Below are 17,823 nucleotides of genomic sequence, written 5' to 3' on the forward strand. Positions count from 1 at the left end.
AAATCTGTTTTGTATTGAAAGTAAACTCAACGCTGACTACGATGATTTGGTGTTTTTGTCTCTTCCAGGACCAGCCTGAACAGCCAAAGGAGGGTACCTCCGTCTGAGAGGGGGGACGGACGGGGCATCATACTGTACACAACGTCATACTGTACACCAGACTCAAATCATTCCTTTTTGTTTTTTTGTTTTTGCTTTATTTTACTTGTACTCTAGTCTGTGAGTTTAGATTTATTGAAATTAATGTCTGGATCTAATGAGTGAGGCTGTGATTTGGAGTTCATAAGTGCAGGGGGAACTTGATACTGAAGTTGGTGTGATCTCTCCAGGCCGCTCCTCGGACCGCGCGTGGCGGCGAGCGGTTTCACGTTTCAACGCCGGTGTTTCTCAAGATGCCGGTGTGACGTGTGTAAAAGATTACATTTCAAAAAAAATAATTAAGTGGCTGAAGCACATTCGTCAAGTATTTGGCTAAAGTAAGTATAGTCTTAAAATCACAAGACCTCCACTCGGGACGACGACGGCGTCGAGATCACGCGATTAACACCAGTCCTCGAATGTGGACCTTTTTTATTCAAATAGACATTTTGCCTTAAGACCAAAATGGGGTGTCAACGTGGACATTATATTTATATTTGCCAAATGTGAGCGTTGGGACATCACAGGACATCCCACTGTGGGACATCACAGGACTATCTGGACGTCACACAGTTCTGAATACAAAACCTGCGTATCGTGTTTGTATCAACGGAGGTCCTCGTGCATGTGCCATACATTCTACTCTGTATTCCATTCTCAATTAAAACCCTTATTTTTTTTTGTATTATTAATAATACGATTTTTTTTTATTATTACATTGAAAACGGTTGAGTTTTCTGCCTGTAAGAAAGCTTCTGTATCTTTGTTGTCCTGGCATTATTGGAACACTCAAATTGTTCAGTGTTATTGAAAGGGAAAATCTCTGCATGTTAATGTGCAGCAAACGGTGCAATTCCTACTTTATTGTCCTCTTGACTTACCTTGTATTAAAAAGGGAGGTTTAATTTCCATGGTACAGAGATGCAATACAATAGTGCCTTAAACCTTGTGTAGCTTAGGCTGCTACCAAATGTGAGAATTTGTAACAAATAAACTACCATTAAGTAGACCGACATTGCTTGTCCTTTCGTCCTTTTTAGATTAGATTCAAGTGTATTGTGCAGCACAAGTACAGTACAACAAAAAGAAGTTTGACATCCAGAGTGCGAATGTAACGGTGAAGTGCAATAGTACAATGTATAGGTGGTTTAAACTGGGTATGAAATATATAAATTAGTACTACTGAGTGAGTAATGGTGCTAATCAGATGTATGTACAGAGTTGTAGTATTAATATGTACAGTGATACAGGTATAAAGACAGTATGGTAGTAAGTCATACTGGCCAGCAGCGTAACTAGTAAGAGTAGGTAAGGGATCATGTACAGATATAGATATAGTATCTACAGATATGTAAAAAGGATTACGGACACATGTGGATACATATATTATGTAGTTGATGTCTCATTTTGCAAATTATATCAATCATCTGATGGTTGCAGTGTTTTTTTTTTCTCTCCAAATTTTGTCTTTCTCTTGCGAACCTAACTGATCTACTCTACTTCAATATGTTGGACGGATGGGTGCGGCTGGGTAGCGCAGCGGACTAAGCGCCTGCCTACCACCGCAGAGACACTGGTATCGAATCCAGCTGTCAGCGGTACCTCCGGCTTGGTTGGTCGTCCATACTAACCAATTGGCAGTGTTAGCCGGGTGGGAAGCCGGCGGGGTGTGTATCCTGGTCGTTGTAAACAGCGACTCCTACAGGTCGGTCGGGGCGCCTGCTCAGCGAGGGAGGGAACTGGGGGAAGCAGTGTGAGCCTCCCACACGTTACGCTCCCCCGGTGAGAGTCCTCGCTGTCAGGTGAAAAGAAGCGGCTGGCTGACTCCGCATGTATCGGAGGAGACATGTGATAGTCTTCAACCCTCCCTAGACCGGCAAGTGGGGGGCAAATGCGCGCAAAGACCACGAAGGGGAGGGGGGAATTGGCATAACGACTAAATTGGGATGGGAGAAAAATACAGAAAAAAGGAGTAGATAAAAAAATATATATGTTGGACGGAGCTTGAGTATGGACAGTCAGTAAATACGTGCGTCTGTGTGTGTGTGTGTGTACAACATGTGGTCCATTTTGTAGATTAGTTCTAGTCCAGGTGAACCATCTCCGGGTCATAAGTAGAACTATATAAGCCCTTCCTCCACTTGGAAAGCTTTCAAAGCGGCAGCGTAGCGGGCGAGAGATTGTGGTTTGCAAGCGCCCACGTTGGGCCCAAATTCTCGCGTAAACACACTTGAGGTGGAAATGGGCGGTACGGCAGTGATGACTTCCTGTGAGCTACAACATCGAGGGATCTTAAAGGTGCTGTAAGTGGTATTTTATTTGTTAAAATAACTGGTCTAAATGTTAAAATAGTAGCTCTACATTCCGACAGCCATTTGGTCAGTAACGGTCCCAAAGCTCTACAGTAAGCGGAATTGTCTGGTATCCTGTTCCCAATTTATCCAATCAGAACAGAGAACTCCACACTACAATTAATGGTCTGACAAAAATAAATAAAAACGTGCTTTAAACAAGTGAAATAATTGACAAATTTGGCTTAGCAAGATTTCTTGAAATATGTAAAAATATCTACATTTACATTACATTTACATTTAGTCATTTAGCTGACGCTTTTATCCAAAGCGACTTACAAGTTCTGTACGACAAGTCATCAGGAAGGGCACAACTCTATCAGCTGAGTAACAATGTTCATCAAAGTGTTGAGTGCTACAGTGTAGGTTAGTTTATTAGGACAAGTGCATGACAGTATGGTTAGTTAGGGTTAGATAATTTTTTTTTCTTTTCTTTTTTAATTCAGATAATGGTTGAAGAAGTGCGTCTTTAGTTGGTTCTCTCTCCTGATTGGATAAAGTGGGAAGGGATACCAAGATTTTTTTTTCTGTTTACTGCAGAGTGGAGGGACTGGGAGACCCATGTTACTGACCAAACACTCTATACAAGTGATGGTTGAATGTCACGGTGTAGTTATTTAACACATATTTTAACAAAATAAATACCACTTACAGCACCTTTTAAAGCCATTTTTAACAGTGCAAGTGGAATCAATTAGCCACACAAGCAGTGCTGCAGTTAGTCTGTTGAATAAATTCTGTAGATTGATTGAAAACTTTAACAGATTGCAGAATGGGTACAATACAGTATGGCTCAATGCACATAATTGTTAAGCGGATGCAGACCAGAGAAAGACTTTCGTCTTGCTTACATCAGGGTCCCCCATTTTCAATTCATCGTAACATTTATGACATACACGACATACAGATAAACTACTGTTAAATCCAGACATTTATGACATACAAGATATACAAATATACAGTACTGTTTAAGAGACAGTGTTTCTAAAAGAGTATATACATTTTAGGGGGAAGAAACTACATTGGAGGGGGTTGGGAGGGGTTTGGACATTTACAGTGGCCAGTTTGGAATTGCAGCCTCCCGTAGGTGCTCTTTGAGAGTGGTTTTGAAGGAGGGTAGGGATTCACATCTTTTTACGGCTTTGGGTAGGGCGTTCCACATTGATGTGGCATAATTGCTAAACGTGCACATCCCTTGTTTTAGCCGAATCTGGGTTGAACATGATTTGTGGAACTCCCTCTGGTGTTGTGATCGTGGTATTCACTGACCTTTGGGAAGTATTTCGACATGTACATGGGTACCTTAGTGGTGTAGTGTATCTTGTAGACCAGGCCCATTGCAATTTGCTGTACTCTGTCATCTACTCTAAGCCATCCTAGGTTGTCAAAATGGGCAGGGGTGAGGTGGGTTCTAGGAATAAGGTCAAGCAGTAGTCTGACCAGTTTGTTTTGTGATGTTTGTAATCTTGTTTTTAGCGCCTTTGAGGTGCTTTGGTACCATGAGGTGCACGCATAGTCGTAGTACCCTTGAATGAGTGCTCCTCTTAGTCTTTAGTGTATTCAGAGAGGAGATCCGGTACAAGAAACTTGTTCGTTGGTTGACTTTTTTGATTACATTGGATGCCATTTTATCACGGGAAAGATTTGCCTCTAGGATGGAACCCAGGTATGTAATTTCATCTTTCCTTGTGGCAATATTGTCACCCACTGTAACAGAGAAGCCGTCGGTCTTGCTGAGTTTGTTATTTGAACCGAAGAGAATGGACTCTGTTTTACCCAGGTGTAATGATAGTTTGTTATCAGCGAGCCAGGTGCAGATTCTGCCGAGTTCTGAGCTGAGGGTTTTTTCAACCTGTAACTTGTTCTTGTCAGAGTCCAGCAGTCATCACACTCACAAGCAGTGATGCCAGTAACTAGTTACTGTAATCTGATTACTTTTTTCAGTAAATAGTAATCTAACTTGTTACTTTTTACAAGCCAGTAATCTGATTACAGTTACTTTTCCAAGTGGCTGTGAGTTACTATTTAGTTACTATCTCATAATGCTGATGATAAGAGAGCCAGGGGTACAGTCAGCTAGACCGGAGTATGGCCTGATGGCTGATGACATCTCATGATGACCTGTCTGAGCAGCCAATCATGATTTATGACATTATGCACTTTCAATAAAGCATTATTTAAAAAAATAATAAACTTGTCATTCTTGTGGCAGCAGCAGGGACGACGACGACGACTTCATAACCTAGTTACTTTCAAATCAAGTAATCAGTAAAGTAGCTAGATTACTTTTTAAAGGAGTAATCAGATTATTTTTACAAGTAATCTGTGGCGTCACTGCTCACAAGTCACCTAGATCGCAAACGTCCAGGGATCAATTAGCTTGACTAACTTCCTCTGCCATGTTCCTATCGTAGGCTACTTACTTTTCAATTGCAATGCTTCAAGGACAGATTGATTGATTGAAAACTTTATTAACAGATTGCAGAATGGGTACAATACAGCTCAATACACACAATTGTTAAGGGGATGCAGACCAGAGAAAGACCTTCGTCTTGTTTACATCAGGATCCCCCATTTTCAATTCATCAGGACATAATATGACATACATGACATACAGATAGACAGTACTGCTACATCTATACATTTATGACATACCAGATTTGCAAATACAGTACTGTTTGTGATACAAAAAGAGTACAGAAAAGAGAGTATATTTGCCTCACTCATTGCCAGACGCCTCATCCTATTCAACTGGAAGGCAGCCACTCCCCCTTCACACTTACACTGGATGAGGGATGTCATGTCTCTTATACATATAGAGAAAATCAGATTTACTACACAAGGCCACACGGATATCTTCCACATAACATGGCAGCCCTTCCTATCTCATTTCAAAACCCATATGACTCCATCCAAACTTGGGACCCCATGACCCCCCTCCACCCCCTATCTATCTTCATGACACTGCTAGCCCACACATGGCTGGGGAGATGGCATTGTGGTGGTCTGCTAAGGGTGTTAAATTTACTTTCCATTTTATTTGTTTTACCATCTGGAAATTACGCTACTAAAATGGAAAGTAACACTTATATTATATATTATTATTACGGTATGTATATATACAAATATCTTTGTTTTATCTTTGTTTTATTTTAATTTTACTTCATTTTTCTTTTGCGTAGCTTTGTCTGCCACATCTGTACTTTTGTTTAATTATTTAAATGTCTATTTTTTTTTTTTATTTTATCTCTTTTTTTTTTTTTTTTTTTTTTTTTATTTTTTTTTTTCATGTATGTTTGTTGTCGCCCTCACTGGGTGGGATGGGTGGGATTAGGGGATAGGAATGGGGAAGGAAATGGAAGTTGTATAATTTTGATAAATGAAATGTATAAATATGTACTAATTCTTCCAATAAAAAAAGATAAATCTAAAAAAAAAAAAAAAAAGAGAGTATATACATTTGACGTAAAAACTGTACCTTGGAGGAGGTTGGGTAGGTGGGGTGGGGTTGGGTGGGGGGGGGGGACAATGAGCCAAGCCCTGCCAGTCCTTAACCAGCTATACATAATGTATGCTTATCAAGACGGGACGTGGCCATTAAGTCGGTTTCAGTTGAAAATCTATCTCGGTCAAGAGGGAGTTAAATTTGCTATAAACAATGTGTCGAAGGCAGAAGAGCAAAACCACCCATCTGCATAATGTGGGCCTAATGAGTTCAATCTGCTATAAACAACATTTTGTGGGGTGGGTGGGGGACACTGTACAACTGTACAAACAAAACTGTACATTGGATTATTGACAAGACCATACTTGGTAATTTACTGTACATTGGAGGGCGTTGTGTTCGGACATTTACAGGGGCCAGTTTCGAGTTGCAGTCTCCCTTAGGTGTTTTTTGAGAGTGTTTTTGAAAGTGGGTAGTGATTCACATTCCTTTACAGCTTTGGGTAGGGCGTTCCACATTGATGTGGCATAATTGCGAAACGTGTTTAGTCCCTTGTTTGAGCCGAATCTGGGTTTAACATGATTTGTGGAGATCCCTCTGGTGTTGTGATCGTGGTATTCACTGACCTTTGGGAAGTATTTTGTCATGTACATGGGTACCTTGGTCGTGTAGTGTATCTTGTAGACCAGGCCCATTGCAAGTTGCTGTACTCTGTCGTCTACTCTAAGCCATCCTAGGTTGTCAAAGTGGGCAGGGGTGAGGTGGGTTCTAGGAGTAAGGTCAAGCAGTAGTCTGACCAGTTTGTTTTGAGATGTTTGTAATTTTGTTTTTAGCGCCTTTGAGGTGCTTTGGTACCATGAGGTGCAAGCATAGTCGTAGTACCCTTGAATGAGTGCTCCTGCTAGAGTCTTCAGGGTATTCTTGTTTACCAGTGAGGAGATCCGGTACAAGAATCGAGTTCGTTGGTTGACTTTTTTTATTACATTGGATGCCATTTTGTCACAGGAAAGATTTGCCTCTAGGATGGAACCCAGGTAGGTAATATCTTCTTTCCTTGTGACAATATTGTCACCCACTGTAACTGAGAAGCCGTCGGTCTTGCTGAGTTTGTTATTTGAACCGAAGAGAATGGACTCTGTTTTGCCCATGTGTAATGATAGTTTGTTATCAGCGAGCCATATGCAGATTTTGCCTAGTTCTGAGCTGAGGGTTTTTTCAACCTGTAACTTGTTCTTGTCAGAGACCAGCAGGGCTGAGTCGTCCGCAAACAGGAACAAGTTGCAGTCACAAGCTGACGACATGTCATTTGCATAAATTAGGAACAGTAGCGGACCTAGTATGCTTCCTTGTGGAACACCACAGCTTACTGTGAAGGGGGGGGATAGGGTACCGTTTACCTCCACCATCTGCTCTCTCCCCTCCAGGTAGGATTGCATCCAGCTCACTGATAGACTATCAAAACCAATTGCTTTTAGCTTGTCAATCAGAATGGTGTGATTGACAGTGTCGAAGGCCTTTTGTAGGTCCAGCATGACCATGCCGCAGTATTTGCCCGCGTCCACCTCTTGTTTGATGTGGTCGTTTAAATAGAGAAGGCATGTGTCAGTGGAGTGGGATGTTCTGAAGCCAGATTGGAATTCGTAGATTAGATTTTTTTCCGCAAGGTATTTTTCGACCTGTTCGTATACAATTTTTTCCATGACTTTCGAGATGGATGTAAGGATAGAAACAGGGCGGTAGTTGCCTGGGTCTAATTTACTGGGTAATTTACATTGGAGGGGGTTGGGGGGGGGGAAACACTGTACAAACAAGCAAAACTGTACATTGGAATATTGACAACCATACTAGGTAAATTTCTGTACATTGGAGGGGGTTGGGTTAGGACATTTACAGGGGCCAGTTTCGAATTGTAGTCTCCCGTAGGTGTTCCTTGAGAGTGGTTTTGAAAGTGGGTAGTGATTCACATTCCTTTACAGCTTTGGGTAGGGCGTTCCACATTGATGTGGCATAATTGCGAAACGTGTTTAGTCCCTTGTTTGGGCCGAATCTGGGTTTAACATGATTTGTGGAGATCCCTCTGGTGTTGTGATCGTGGTATTCACTGACCTTTGGGAAGTATTTTGACATGTACATGGGTACCTTGGTCGTGTAGTGTATCTTGTAGACCAGGCCCATTGCAAGTTGCTGTACTCTGTCGTCTACTCTAAGCCATCCTAGGTTGTCAAAGTGGGCAGGGGTGAGGTGGGTTCTAGGAGTAAGGTCAAGCAGTAGTCTGACCAGTTTGTTTTGAGATGTTTGTAATTTTGTTTTTAGCGCCTTTGAGGTGCTTTGGTACCATGAGGTGCAAGCATAGTCGTAGTACCCCTGAATGAGTGCTCCTGCCAGAGTCTTCAGGGTATTCCTGTTTACCAGAGAGGGGAGGGGGGGTTCTGGTACAGGACAGGTATGGGCAGTGTAATAGTAGGAGACATAATACAGGTAATACAATTATAGTACAGTAGAAGAGTACAAATGGGCAGTGTAAACAATATAACAAAAAAAGACTGCTCAAAACTTACCTTTTTAAAACTAGCTTTTAAATGAAGTATTATGTTTATTTTTTTATTTCAGCTGTCCTCATGACTGGTGGTTTCAGCTGTGCTGACTGTGGTGGTTTCAGCTGTCCTGACTGTGATGGTTTCACAGTGGGGGACCCTGATGTAAACAAGACAAACGTCTTTCTCTGGTCTGCACACCCTTAACAATTGAGCCGTACTGTATTGTACCCATTCTGCAATCTGTTAAAGTTTTCATTCATTCATTCACCTGTCCTGACTGTCTTATTTAAATATTTTATTATAATGTGTATCATTATTTTACGATTTGTAATTTTTTATTGTCTTATGATATTGTCTTACTGTTTGTCTTATTTTGCTATTTTTACTTATCTTATCTAACTGTTTTATTACCATTTTTTATCATTTTAATGTCTAATCATTCCCATCCTTGTTTTATGAGTGTTTATAATTATTTTGTTTTTCGTTTTTTGTGTAAAGCACTTTGAGCTGCAATCTGTATAACTATGAATGGTGCTGCTATATAAATAAAGTTATTATTATTATTATGATCAGCTGCTGTCACTATGGATACCCCCCTCGGTTGCGTCTAGGAGGGAGGGGGAGGAGCTAGCGCGATAAAGACGCTTAAAGGGACCGTGTCGCTCTAGAAGGAGACAACTGTCTTCAACGCGCCTCAGTCGATACTATAATGGCTCTCCGCTTATCTTTCAGAGTAACGAGGCAGGGCTATTTATTTTTAACTAACCTTCGTCCAGTATTCGACATTGACAACCACAACGGATTTTCGATGCCGGGTAAGTTTGAATTTAAAACCTTTATTTCAACTCATGTGACGCTGATGTTATTATACACCCTCATTTGCATCGAGGACGAGCGTACTAACAAAACAAGACACAATTTAGCAATAATTTCATACACACAGACACAATAAATACGAATGAACAGTAAAAAGAAAAAATCAGCTTACAGATAATAATTTTAATAAGGGTGCTCTGCTCTAATAGGGGACGAAATACCACGTGTTGTATTTACGTTACAGAGACGAGCTGGACCCTGTTCCGAAGGTGCGCTACTTTTGAGAGAAAACATAAAAAAATCTTGAGTTTTTTTGTTTGTTAACACTTTGGGGGTGCCATGGGTTAAATTCATGATATACCATAGATTGCCAGCTCTATTTGTCTATGGAGAAGTACCCCTTCTTTGCATGGCTATAACTTTTTAAATTCTATTGCTACATTGCCATTATTAGGGCCCATTCAAAGTCCTATATGTATTCATTAACCTCGATCGTTTCCAGTTGTATCTCCGTGAGATAATAAAGCCTGGTAAAGAACTACTGCTGCCGACAAAAGTGTGTGTGGTGTCGAATTTCCGGTGTATGTGTTTCTCCTGGAGGCTGCCTCCGATTGACGATTTACGAGCGAGCGTTTGCTTCGTACGCTGAATGAATGGATGAAAACTTTATTTAACAGATTGCAGAATGGGTACAATACAGTACGGCTCAATACACACAATTGTTATAAGGGGATGCAGACCAGAGAGAAAGACGTTTGTCTTGTTTACATCAGGGTCCCCCATTTTCAATTCATAGAGACAACATAATAACATACATGACATCATGACCTTTATGGCACGCATAGGGATATACATGACATACAGGTATATAGTACTGTTACATTTGTGACATACGACGTTTACACACTTTTTTAGGAGGCATATCTTGTCCAGCCATCACTGATATAGTGTTTGGTCAGTAACATGGGTCTCCCAGTCCCTCCACTCTGCACTAGTTTCAAGTTTTGTTTTATTTGTCACATATAAGGTACATTACAGTGAAATGCTTGGTTCTGTATACAGTAAAAAAAAAATGAAGACCAACACTACACATGATACAAACTAAAGTACAACATGAAGTACAACATGCAAACAATGCATATTTTTTTTAAATGCTAAAATGAGGTGTGGATGTAGTGCAACTATTTTAGTAATAAATAGATAGAAATAGGGTGTAGTGTTTAAAGTGTCTTAACTCTTAAGTGAATGTTAAAAACGAGAAATAAATGTTCTGATATCCCTTCCCACTTTATCCAATCAAGAGAGAGAGTAAAATAATACCAGAGCAGTAAACTGGTTTGGCAAGATTTATTGAAATACCTAATCTATAGTTCTCTCTCCTGATTGGATGAAGTGGGAAGGGATACCAGGACATTTATTTTATGCTTACTGCAGAGTGGAGGGATTGGGAGACCCATGAATTAATTAAATGAATGAATGACAACTTTATTTAACAGATTACAGAATGGGTACAATACAGTACGGCTCAATACACACAATTGTTATCACATTCACGGCCATTGGAATGTGGCCGGAACGCCAGCTTAGCTTTCCATTACAAACTTTCACTGTGCGTCACGTTGTTTGTAGAGCTAAATCTATATTTTATATTATAGCTATGGAGACTGTACATTAGGAGGGGGTGGGGGGTTGGACATTTAGGTGGTCAGTTTCGAATGGCAGCCTCCCGTAGGTGCTCTTTAAGTATCTTGTAGACCAGGCCCATTGCAAGTTGCTGTACTCTGTCGTCTACTCTAAGCCATCCTAGTGTAGAAGGGTGGATTATCCCTACTTATTACATGGCGTTTTAACATTTGCCGAAATGCTTGATTGTGATTGGTCAATACTAGCGCTCGTCAGATGACCGCTGTTCGCAGCTGTAGCAATCAAGCCCAATGACACACACTGCATCAGTGCAGCCAATCAGACACACCTGCCGGCGATGACAGCGCGGAGCGACGGAACAGAACTGCGTCTGCATTTGATCTCGTCTTGTCGATGGTGTACAATGAATTAGGTATATTGTTAGTAAGTTAGCCATGTAATAAGCGGGATAATGTATAGCCTATACTCTGTCATTGTCGCAAAATAATTGACCTTCACTGACGTTTAGAACACCTCTGCGAGGCGCCTTGGTATTCTAAACTCTGTGTCGGTCAATTATTTTGCGACAATGACCTCATAGCAGATACATTATCCCTTACTTAGTGAGGTTGATATTCTACTGGCACCGGATAGTAGGAACCCGGCAGAGCTAAGTCCGGCTGGGCCCCCGACTGTAGTGTTGGAGTACTAGGTTTAAGGTTGACACGGGCGGCATATAGGGCCTTAGGATTTATTAACCTAGGACTTGCGTACTGGTCCTTCCCGCCTCTTAAGGGCAATACTCGGTACTCTCTAAACTCCAACCCCCCCCCTAGTACGTCCCACACCCCCTCACACCCGGTGGAAGTAGTGGTTGGTATAATTCTCCCCAAAGCAGTACCATATCTTTTTTCTGTAGGAGACCTGAAATTAGCACCTACCCCGCTTAGTGGAATACAGGGTATTAAAAGACGTTGGACAGTAAGGCACCATTAACCACACACACAGTGAATCCAATTATCAGTCTCTCCCTTTACTTAAGGAATTTAACACCACAGTGTACAGTAACAAATAAAAGGACTGTACTCCAGAGGCAAGGAAAAGCACGGGGTGTACCTTTTAACGAGCACGCGCGCATATCAAAGTCCGCCGCCACGGCGCATACAACAAGGCTTTAGCACCACGCATGTTCCATAAAGTCTGTGCTTATACGGCGATAAAGTGGTCTCTGTGTAGACCGTCACCTGATACACTGACCACCAGTCTGACTGTCCTGCAGCACCCCCTAGTGTTCGTCCTCCCAAGGGAACATATCTGAAAGTCCTATGGAACCTATTCCAATGTCTATATTGAATACCGGCGTCTTTAACAGACACATTCATGTGTCTACACTAGGTAGTCCATCTCTGCCATTCATGTTCCTGACCAACCACCAGTGATGGCTTTCAGTGTAGTTATTTAACACTTATTTAAACAAAATAATGACCACTTACAGCACCTTTTTAAAGACGCAAGTTTTTTTTACCAGTGCAAGTGGAACCAATTAGCCACATAAGCAGTGCTGCAACGTTAGTCACTGTATCAGTGATGGCTGTTTAACACTTATTTAACACTTATTTTAACAATAAATGCCACTTACAGCTCCTTTTTTATATGCAGTGAGAGAGTCAGAGTCAGTTGGAGGCCATTCCTGGTGTTTCAGAAGCATCAAAGGAAAAAGCAGTTTTTCCCAGTTCCTGTTAACCTGTACTTTCTCACCTGTAGGTGTCGCCAAACAACAAGCATCAATTATGCATAATATTATGTAACATGTCCTTTCCTTTAGCTGTTGGAATATGAACATGCTTGACATATAGGCTATTCCTTTCTCTAGAGTGCATGCAGACATTTTACAAAACATGCCTTAATCAGAACCAATGGAGAGCTAGCTTGCGTACATTCCATGGGTCTGACGCGTTGAGCTACGTGAAACGGTGATAATTACTCAGACTACAATCCTGCCATCAAAATCTCATTCCATCACGTCCCTAAACGTAAACCTCGCACAACAACCACCTGTGTTGTTTTGTTCCTGTCACGTTTAATCAGTGAGTAATAATACAGTCACCTGTTTCCTGAAAAGTCCTTTTTGTCATTTCAGGTTGTCGCATGGAGCCAGAGGATCTTACGTCTTCAGACAGCGAGGGGAGTGTTTCAACTCCTCCAGAGACCACCAGGGTCTCTCCATCCGTGGAGTCAGAGGATCTTACGTATTCAGACAGCGAGGGGAGTGTTTCAACTCCTCCAGTACTGGAGCCAGAGGATCTTACGTCTTCAGACAGCGAGGGGAGTGTTTCAACTCCTCCAGAGACCACCAGGGTCTCTCCATCCGAGGAGATGGCTGTTTCCCTGCAGGACGCTGCCTCCCAGGGACAGACTGACACCTCTGACCGTCGTCAAAGTAGCAGAAAAGGTGTCCCGGAAAGCTCTGGACAGAGGCCTCACGTTTGCACCCTATGTGGGAGAGGTTTCCTCCGACGGGGACATCTAAACAGACACCAGCAAGCACATTCAGAGGTGAAACCATACTACTGTCACCAGTGCAGCAAGAGCTTCTCTTCCTCTGGATGTCTGAAAACTCACCTCAGAGTACTACACGCAGGTGAAAAGCCATTCCGGTGCTTGGACTGCGGGAACGGTTTCGCCTCAAAGACCCGCCTAAATGACCATCGGCTTATACACACCGGGGTGAGAGCTCACATTTGCCCCGACTGTGACAAGAGCTTTTTGCGAAAGGGGGATCTAGCTTGCCATGCGAAAACTCACTCTGGAGCCAAACCTCACCGCTGCTCTGAATGCGGAAAGGGTTTCACTTACTCTGGTCACCTCAAGGAACACGAAAGAACACACAGCGGGGAAATGCCTTTCGGCTGTAAAGACTGTGGGAAGCGTTTCCATCGGTCGTGGTACCTCAAGTCTCACCAGAGGACACACCGGAAAGCATATGTCTGCCTCGCATGCGGAAAGCGTCTTAGTCAGATGCCCAGTTCAGGAGTACACAAGTGCCCTGGTTCAGGTGTAGTGGTTTCTGTCGCCCCGCTTCTGTAGCCACAAGTATCAATCAATCAAAACTCTGCTGGTCTAGGATCAGTATCCTGTATATCCCCACACAACTCTGTTGATACCGCTGCTGTTTTTCTGAGGCCGTTAGTCGTGGTGTGGACATTTCTCGGATTTTAAGATGCATCACGATGTGGACGATTCTGGATCGATGCAGTGAGAAAACACGATGGATTATAGCCGTAAAAGAGACTGTGACGTGTCTTTAACCATTTTAAGGTTAAATCGAAATCATTCGCAAAACAGCGGATTTTGATAAAGAGCGGTAGGGATGGGCAAAACTCACAGATATTATATATTTATATTCGATAGTCACTGGAACTGTTGTTTTTACTTAATAGCAAACATGAGATGATCAAAACATGCTGGCTGCGGTCACTGTAAACCGCTAACGCTAGCGGACCAGATGAACATTATTTCCAGGAACAAAAGCATTCATTCCAAAAGTTACGTCACTGATGCTTGAAATGTGTGATTACAGCTCAGGTAAAGAAGTAGGTTTTGTTTTGTAGAATGAATTTATTTTTTGCTAGGCCTATACTATATGTATTTATGTTGATTCAAGATATTTATTTGTCATATGCCGAGTTAAACAGTCGGTACAATGAAAATCTTACTTTGCTAGTCGCCCCTTCACACAGAATCACAAAATATAGACTTGAACTAGACTTTAAAAACTATAAATATTTTTGTGTAGCATTCACAGTTCATCAGTCAGTGATGGGGGGGGGGGGGGGGGCTTGTTGAGGGGTCTGGCTGCTAGAATCAAATCGAATCATGCACAGCTGAATCATAATCGAATCGTGAGGCCAGTGAAGATTCACGGCTCTAGCTGTTACTGATATCTGCCAATATGGATGGTTGAACACATGCCTGTTTGGACACATGCCTATCTTCAGATAATGTAGTGATATTATGTGTCTTCGGGGCAGAACAGCGCTGCTTGTGAGATATAAAGTCAGATTAAAGGAGGAATTAACTGACATTTATTTGTCAGTATTATCCTAATTGTTAACTTTGCACGTGCATTAAGCAAGATTTTACCTGTATTAAGGTCACAAAAATGGCAATTCTACAATCGGGCAAGTATCTTCAAATACTTGGATGCCGAATAAAATCGGGCAGATATCTATTGTGTGCCAGTCTATCTGTGCATCACTGACTAAGAGAGTGATCTTATTGTTGACCTGTTAGTCTGTACCCTGTACTCTGTGTTTAATGTACTCCGTTATGTGACACTGTGAATATATATTTCAGTTAGTTAGAAATTTACTATTTGTTTACACTGCTTGTGTTGTTTTTACTACCTGTACCGTGTACCCCCCCCCCCCCCCCCCCCTTCCCCCATGCTGCTATGATGCCTGAATTTCCCCAAGGGGATCAATAAAGGAATATCTTATCTTACATGGAACCCTGGTGAAGGCATGTTGCTGAAAACGCATTGGTTTTAATTGTATCAATAAAGAACGTTATTTTTAGAACATTCATCTGTGGACTTTGTGCTTCATACCAGTACAAAGAATATTCTCAGGGGGCTCATACAGAACCTGTGACAAATAAAACAAAACTTGAACTTGAGTCGCTGAATTCTTTTTCCTCACACTCGTATTCTGAAAGGGGAACTACGCCCAATTTCAGAATTGATCCAATCCAATCCAGCTTTATTTATAAAGCGCTTTAACAGCCACAGGCGCACAAAGTGCTGTACAGAAGCGGCATACAAAAAAAAATATAAGCAGCACTAAAAATAGATAAAAGAACGAGAGTGCTAAAAAGGGAAGAAAGAGGCAACAATAAAAATGTGTTGTGTTAATAACACAATAAAATCAACAAGCTACATGATACACGTTACGACTAGTCCAAGACTGTATGAAATGAATGAATGAAAACTTTAAAAAACTTTATTTAACAGATTGCAGAATGGGTACACTACAGTTTAGTTTATTCGGATCCCCATTAGCCATTGCCACAGGCATAGGCTACTATTACTGGGGTCCACACAAATACAATACAATACAATCAATAAAACAATACAATACACCTCAATAACACATACAAATATTATATAATAAAATATCTAAGTTCACCAATCACACATCCCATCTACTCAATCATGTTTCAAGGCATATATGTTCACTTAAAGCACAACAATACATCTCAATACAACATACAAATATATAAAAAATCTAAGTTCACCAATCACACATACCCATCTTCTCAATCACCCACTATGTTTACTTAACTGACAGTACCATTCTTTCTTATATGATTTTTAAGGTGGTTTTTTAATGTCTGTTTTTCTTCAACCCTAGTTAATGCAGGTGTTAAGGAATTCCATGCAGTCATGGCTCTATACATCACAGTCCTTTTCATTGCATTTGTTCTTGGCATCTTTACAGTACATCTTTCCATTGACACATGCCTGGTGGAGTAACTGTGTCTGTTGATTGTGAATTGCATCTCGTCATATAGGCAAGCAAGTTTTTTGTTCTTATATATATTTCTAAAAAACATTATGATATTTACATTTAGTCTTTGTTCTACCATTAACCATGACAGTTTTTCATGCATACTTACTATGTTTGTTTTCCTACAGTTCAGAGCAAGGCGCGCTGCTTTGTTCTGTGCCATTTGTAGGGCCTGGCTCAATACAAACAATTGTTAAGGGGATGCAGACCAGAGAAAGACGTTTGTCTTGTTTACATCAGGGTCCCCCATTTTCAATTCATAGTGACATTTATGACATACACAACATACATGACATTTATGGCATAGGTATTCTTGTTTACCAGAGAGGAGATCCGGTACAAGAATCTAGTTCGTTGGTTGACTTTTTTTTATTACATTGGATGCCATTTTGTCACAGGAAAGAGTTGCCTCTAGGATGGAACCCAGGTATGTAATTTCATCTTTCATTGTGACAATATTGTCACCCACTGTAACTGAGATGCCGTCGGTCTTGCTGAGTTTGTTATTTGATCCGAAGAGAATGGACTGTTTTACACAGGTGTAATGATAGTTTGTTATCAGCGAGCCAGGTGCAGATTCTGCCGAGTTCTGAGCTGAGGGTTTTTTCAACCTGTAACTTGAATGTAAGAAATTACAGCAGGGCTGAGTCGTCCGCGAACAGGAACAAGTTGCAGTCACAAGCTGACGACATGGCATTTGCATAAATTAGGAACAGTAGCGGTCCTAGTATGCTTCCTTGTGGAACACCACAGTTCACTGTGAGGGGGGGGGGGGGTAGAGTACAGTTTACCTCCACCATCTGTTCTCTCCCCTCCAGGTAGGATTGCATCCTCACTGATAGACTATCAAAACCAATTGCTTTTAGCTTGTCAATCAGAATGGAGTGATTGACAGTGTCAAAGGCCTTTTGTAGGTCCAGCATGACCATGCCACAGTATTTTCCCGCGTCCACCTCTTGTTTGATGTGGTCGTTCAAATAGAGAAGGCATGTGTCAGTGGAGTGGGATGTTCTGAAGCCAGAAAACGGTAGTGAAAATGAGCGGCGACAGTGTTATTACACTGTCAAATGCTCTTATAACTGCCGTGAATCATTTCTTTAACCTCGATTAAGTGGCAAAGTTTGGACTTTTCAGAAATGGCATTATGTTATTATTACATTTGCCGTGTAGTTATTTCTTCAGATTCTCTGTTTTGTTTAGACCAAAACACCCTCAATGTCTAATTCCCTTATGATGAACCTGTTGAGCAATACGTCAGTACGTTGAAATATTTATTTCGAACATGTAAATACAAACAAAATGAAACAAAAACAAATCATTCATCTCTAGCAATAATAAAATAAAAA

At 41.3% G+C, this 17,823-nt stretch overlaps 1 protein-coding gene across 3 annotated transcripts in view; it reads left to right on the forward strand.

Annotated features, from left to right (window-relative positions):
• Nucleotides 1-1,153, forward strand: part of rrbp1b (ribosome binding protein 1b) — a 55,568-nt gene extending 54,415 nt beyond the window's left edge. For all 3 annotated transcript variants that reach the window (XM_084319397.1, XM_084319399.1, XM_084319398.1), the window contains one exon: nucleotides 69-1,153. In XM_084319397.1, the coding sequence (XP_084175523.1) occupies nucleotides 69-107 (39 nt within the window). In that variant the 3' untranslated portion in view covers nucleotides 108-1,153. The remainder of the gene's footprint in view (nucleotides 1-68) is intronic.
• The last annotated feature ends 16,670 nt before the right edge of the window (nucleotides 1,154-17,823 follow it).

The sequence above is a fragment of the Notolepis coatsorum genome, assembly GCF_963971535.1.
Source record: "Notolepis coatsorum genome assembly, chromosome: 7".
In the NCBI taxonomy this organism is placed as follows: Eukaryota; Metazoa; Chordata; class Actinopteri; order Aulopiformes; family Paralepididae; genus Notolepis; species Notolepis coatsorum.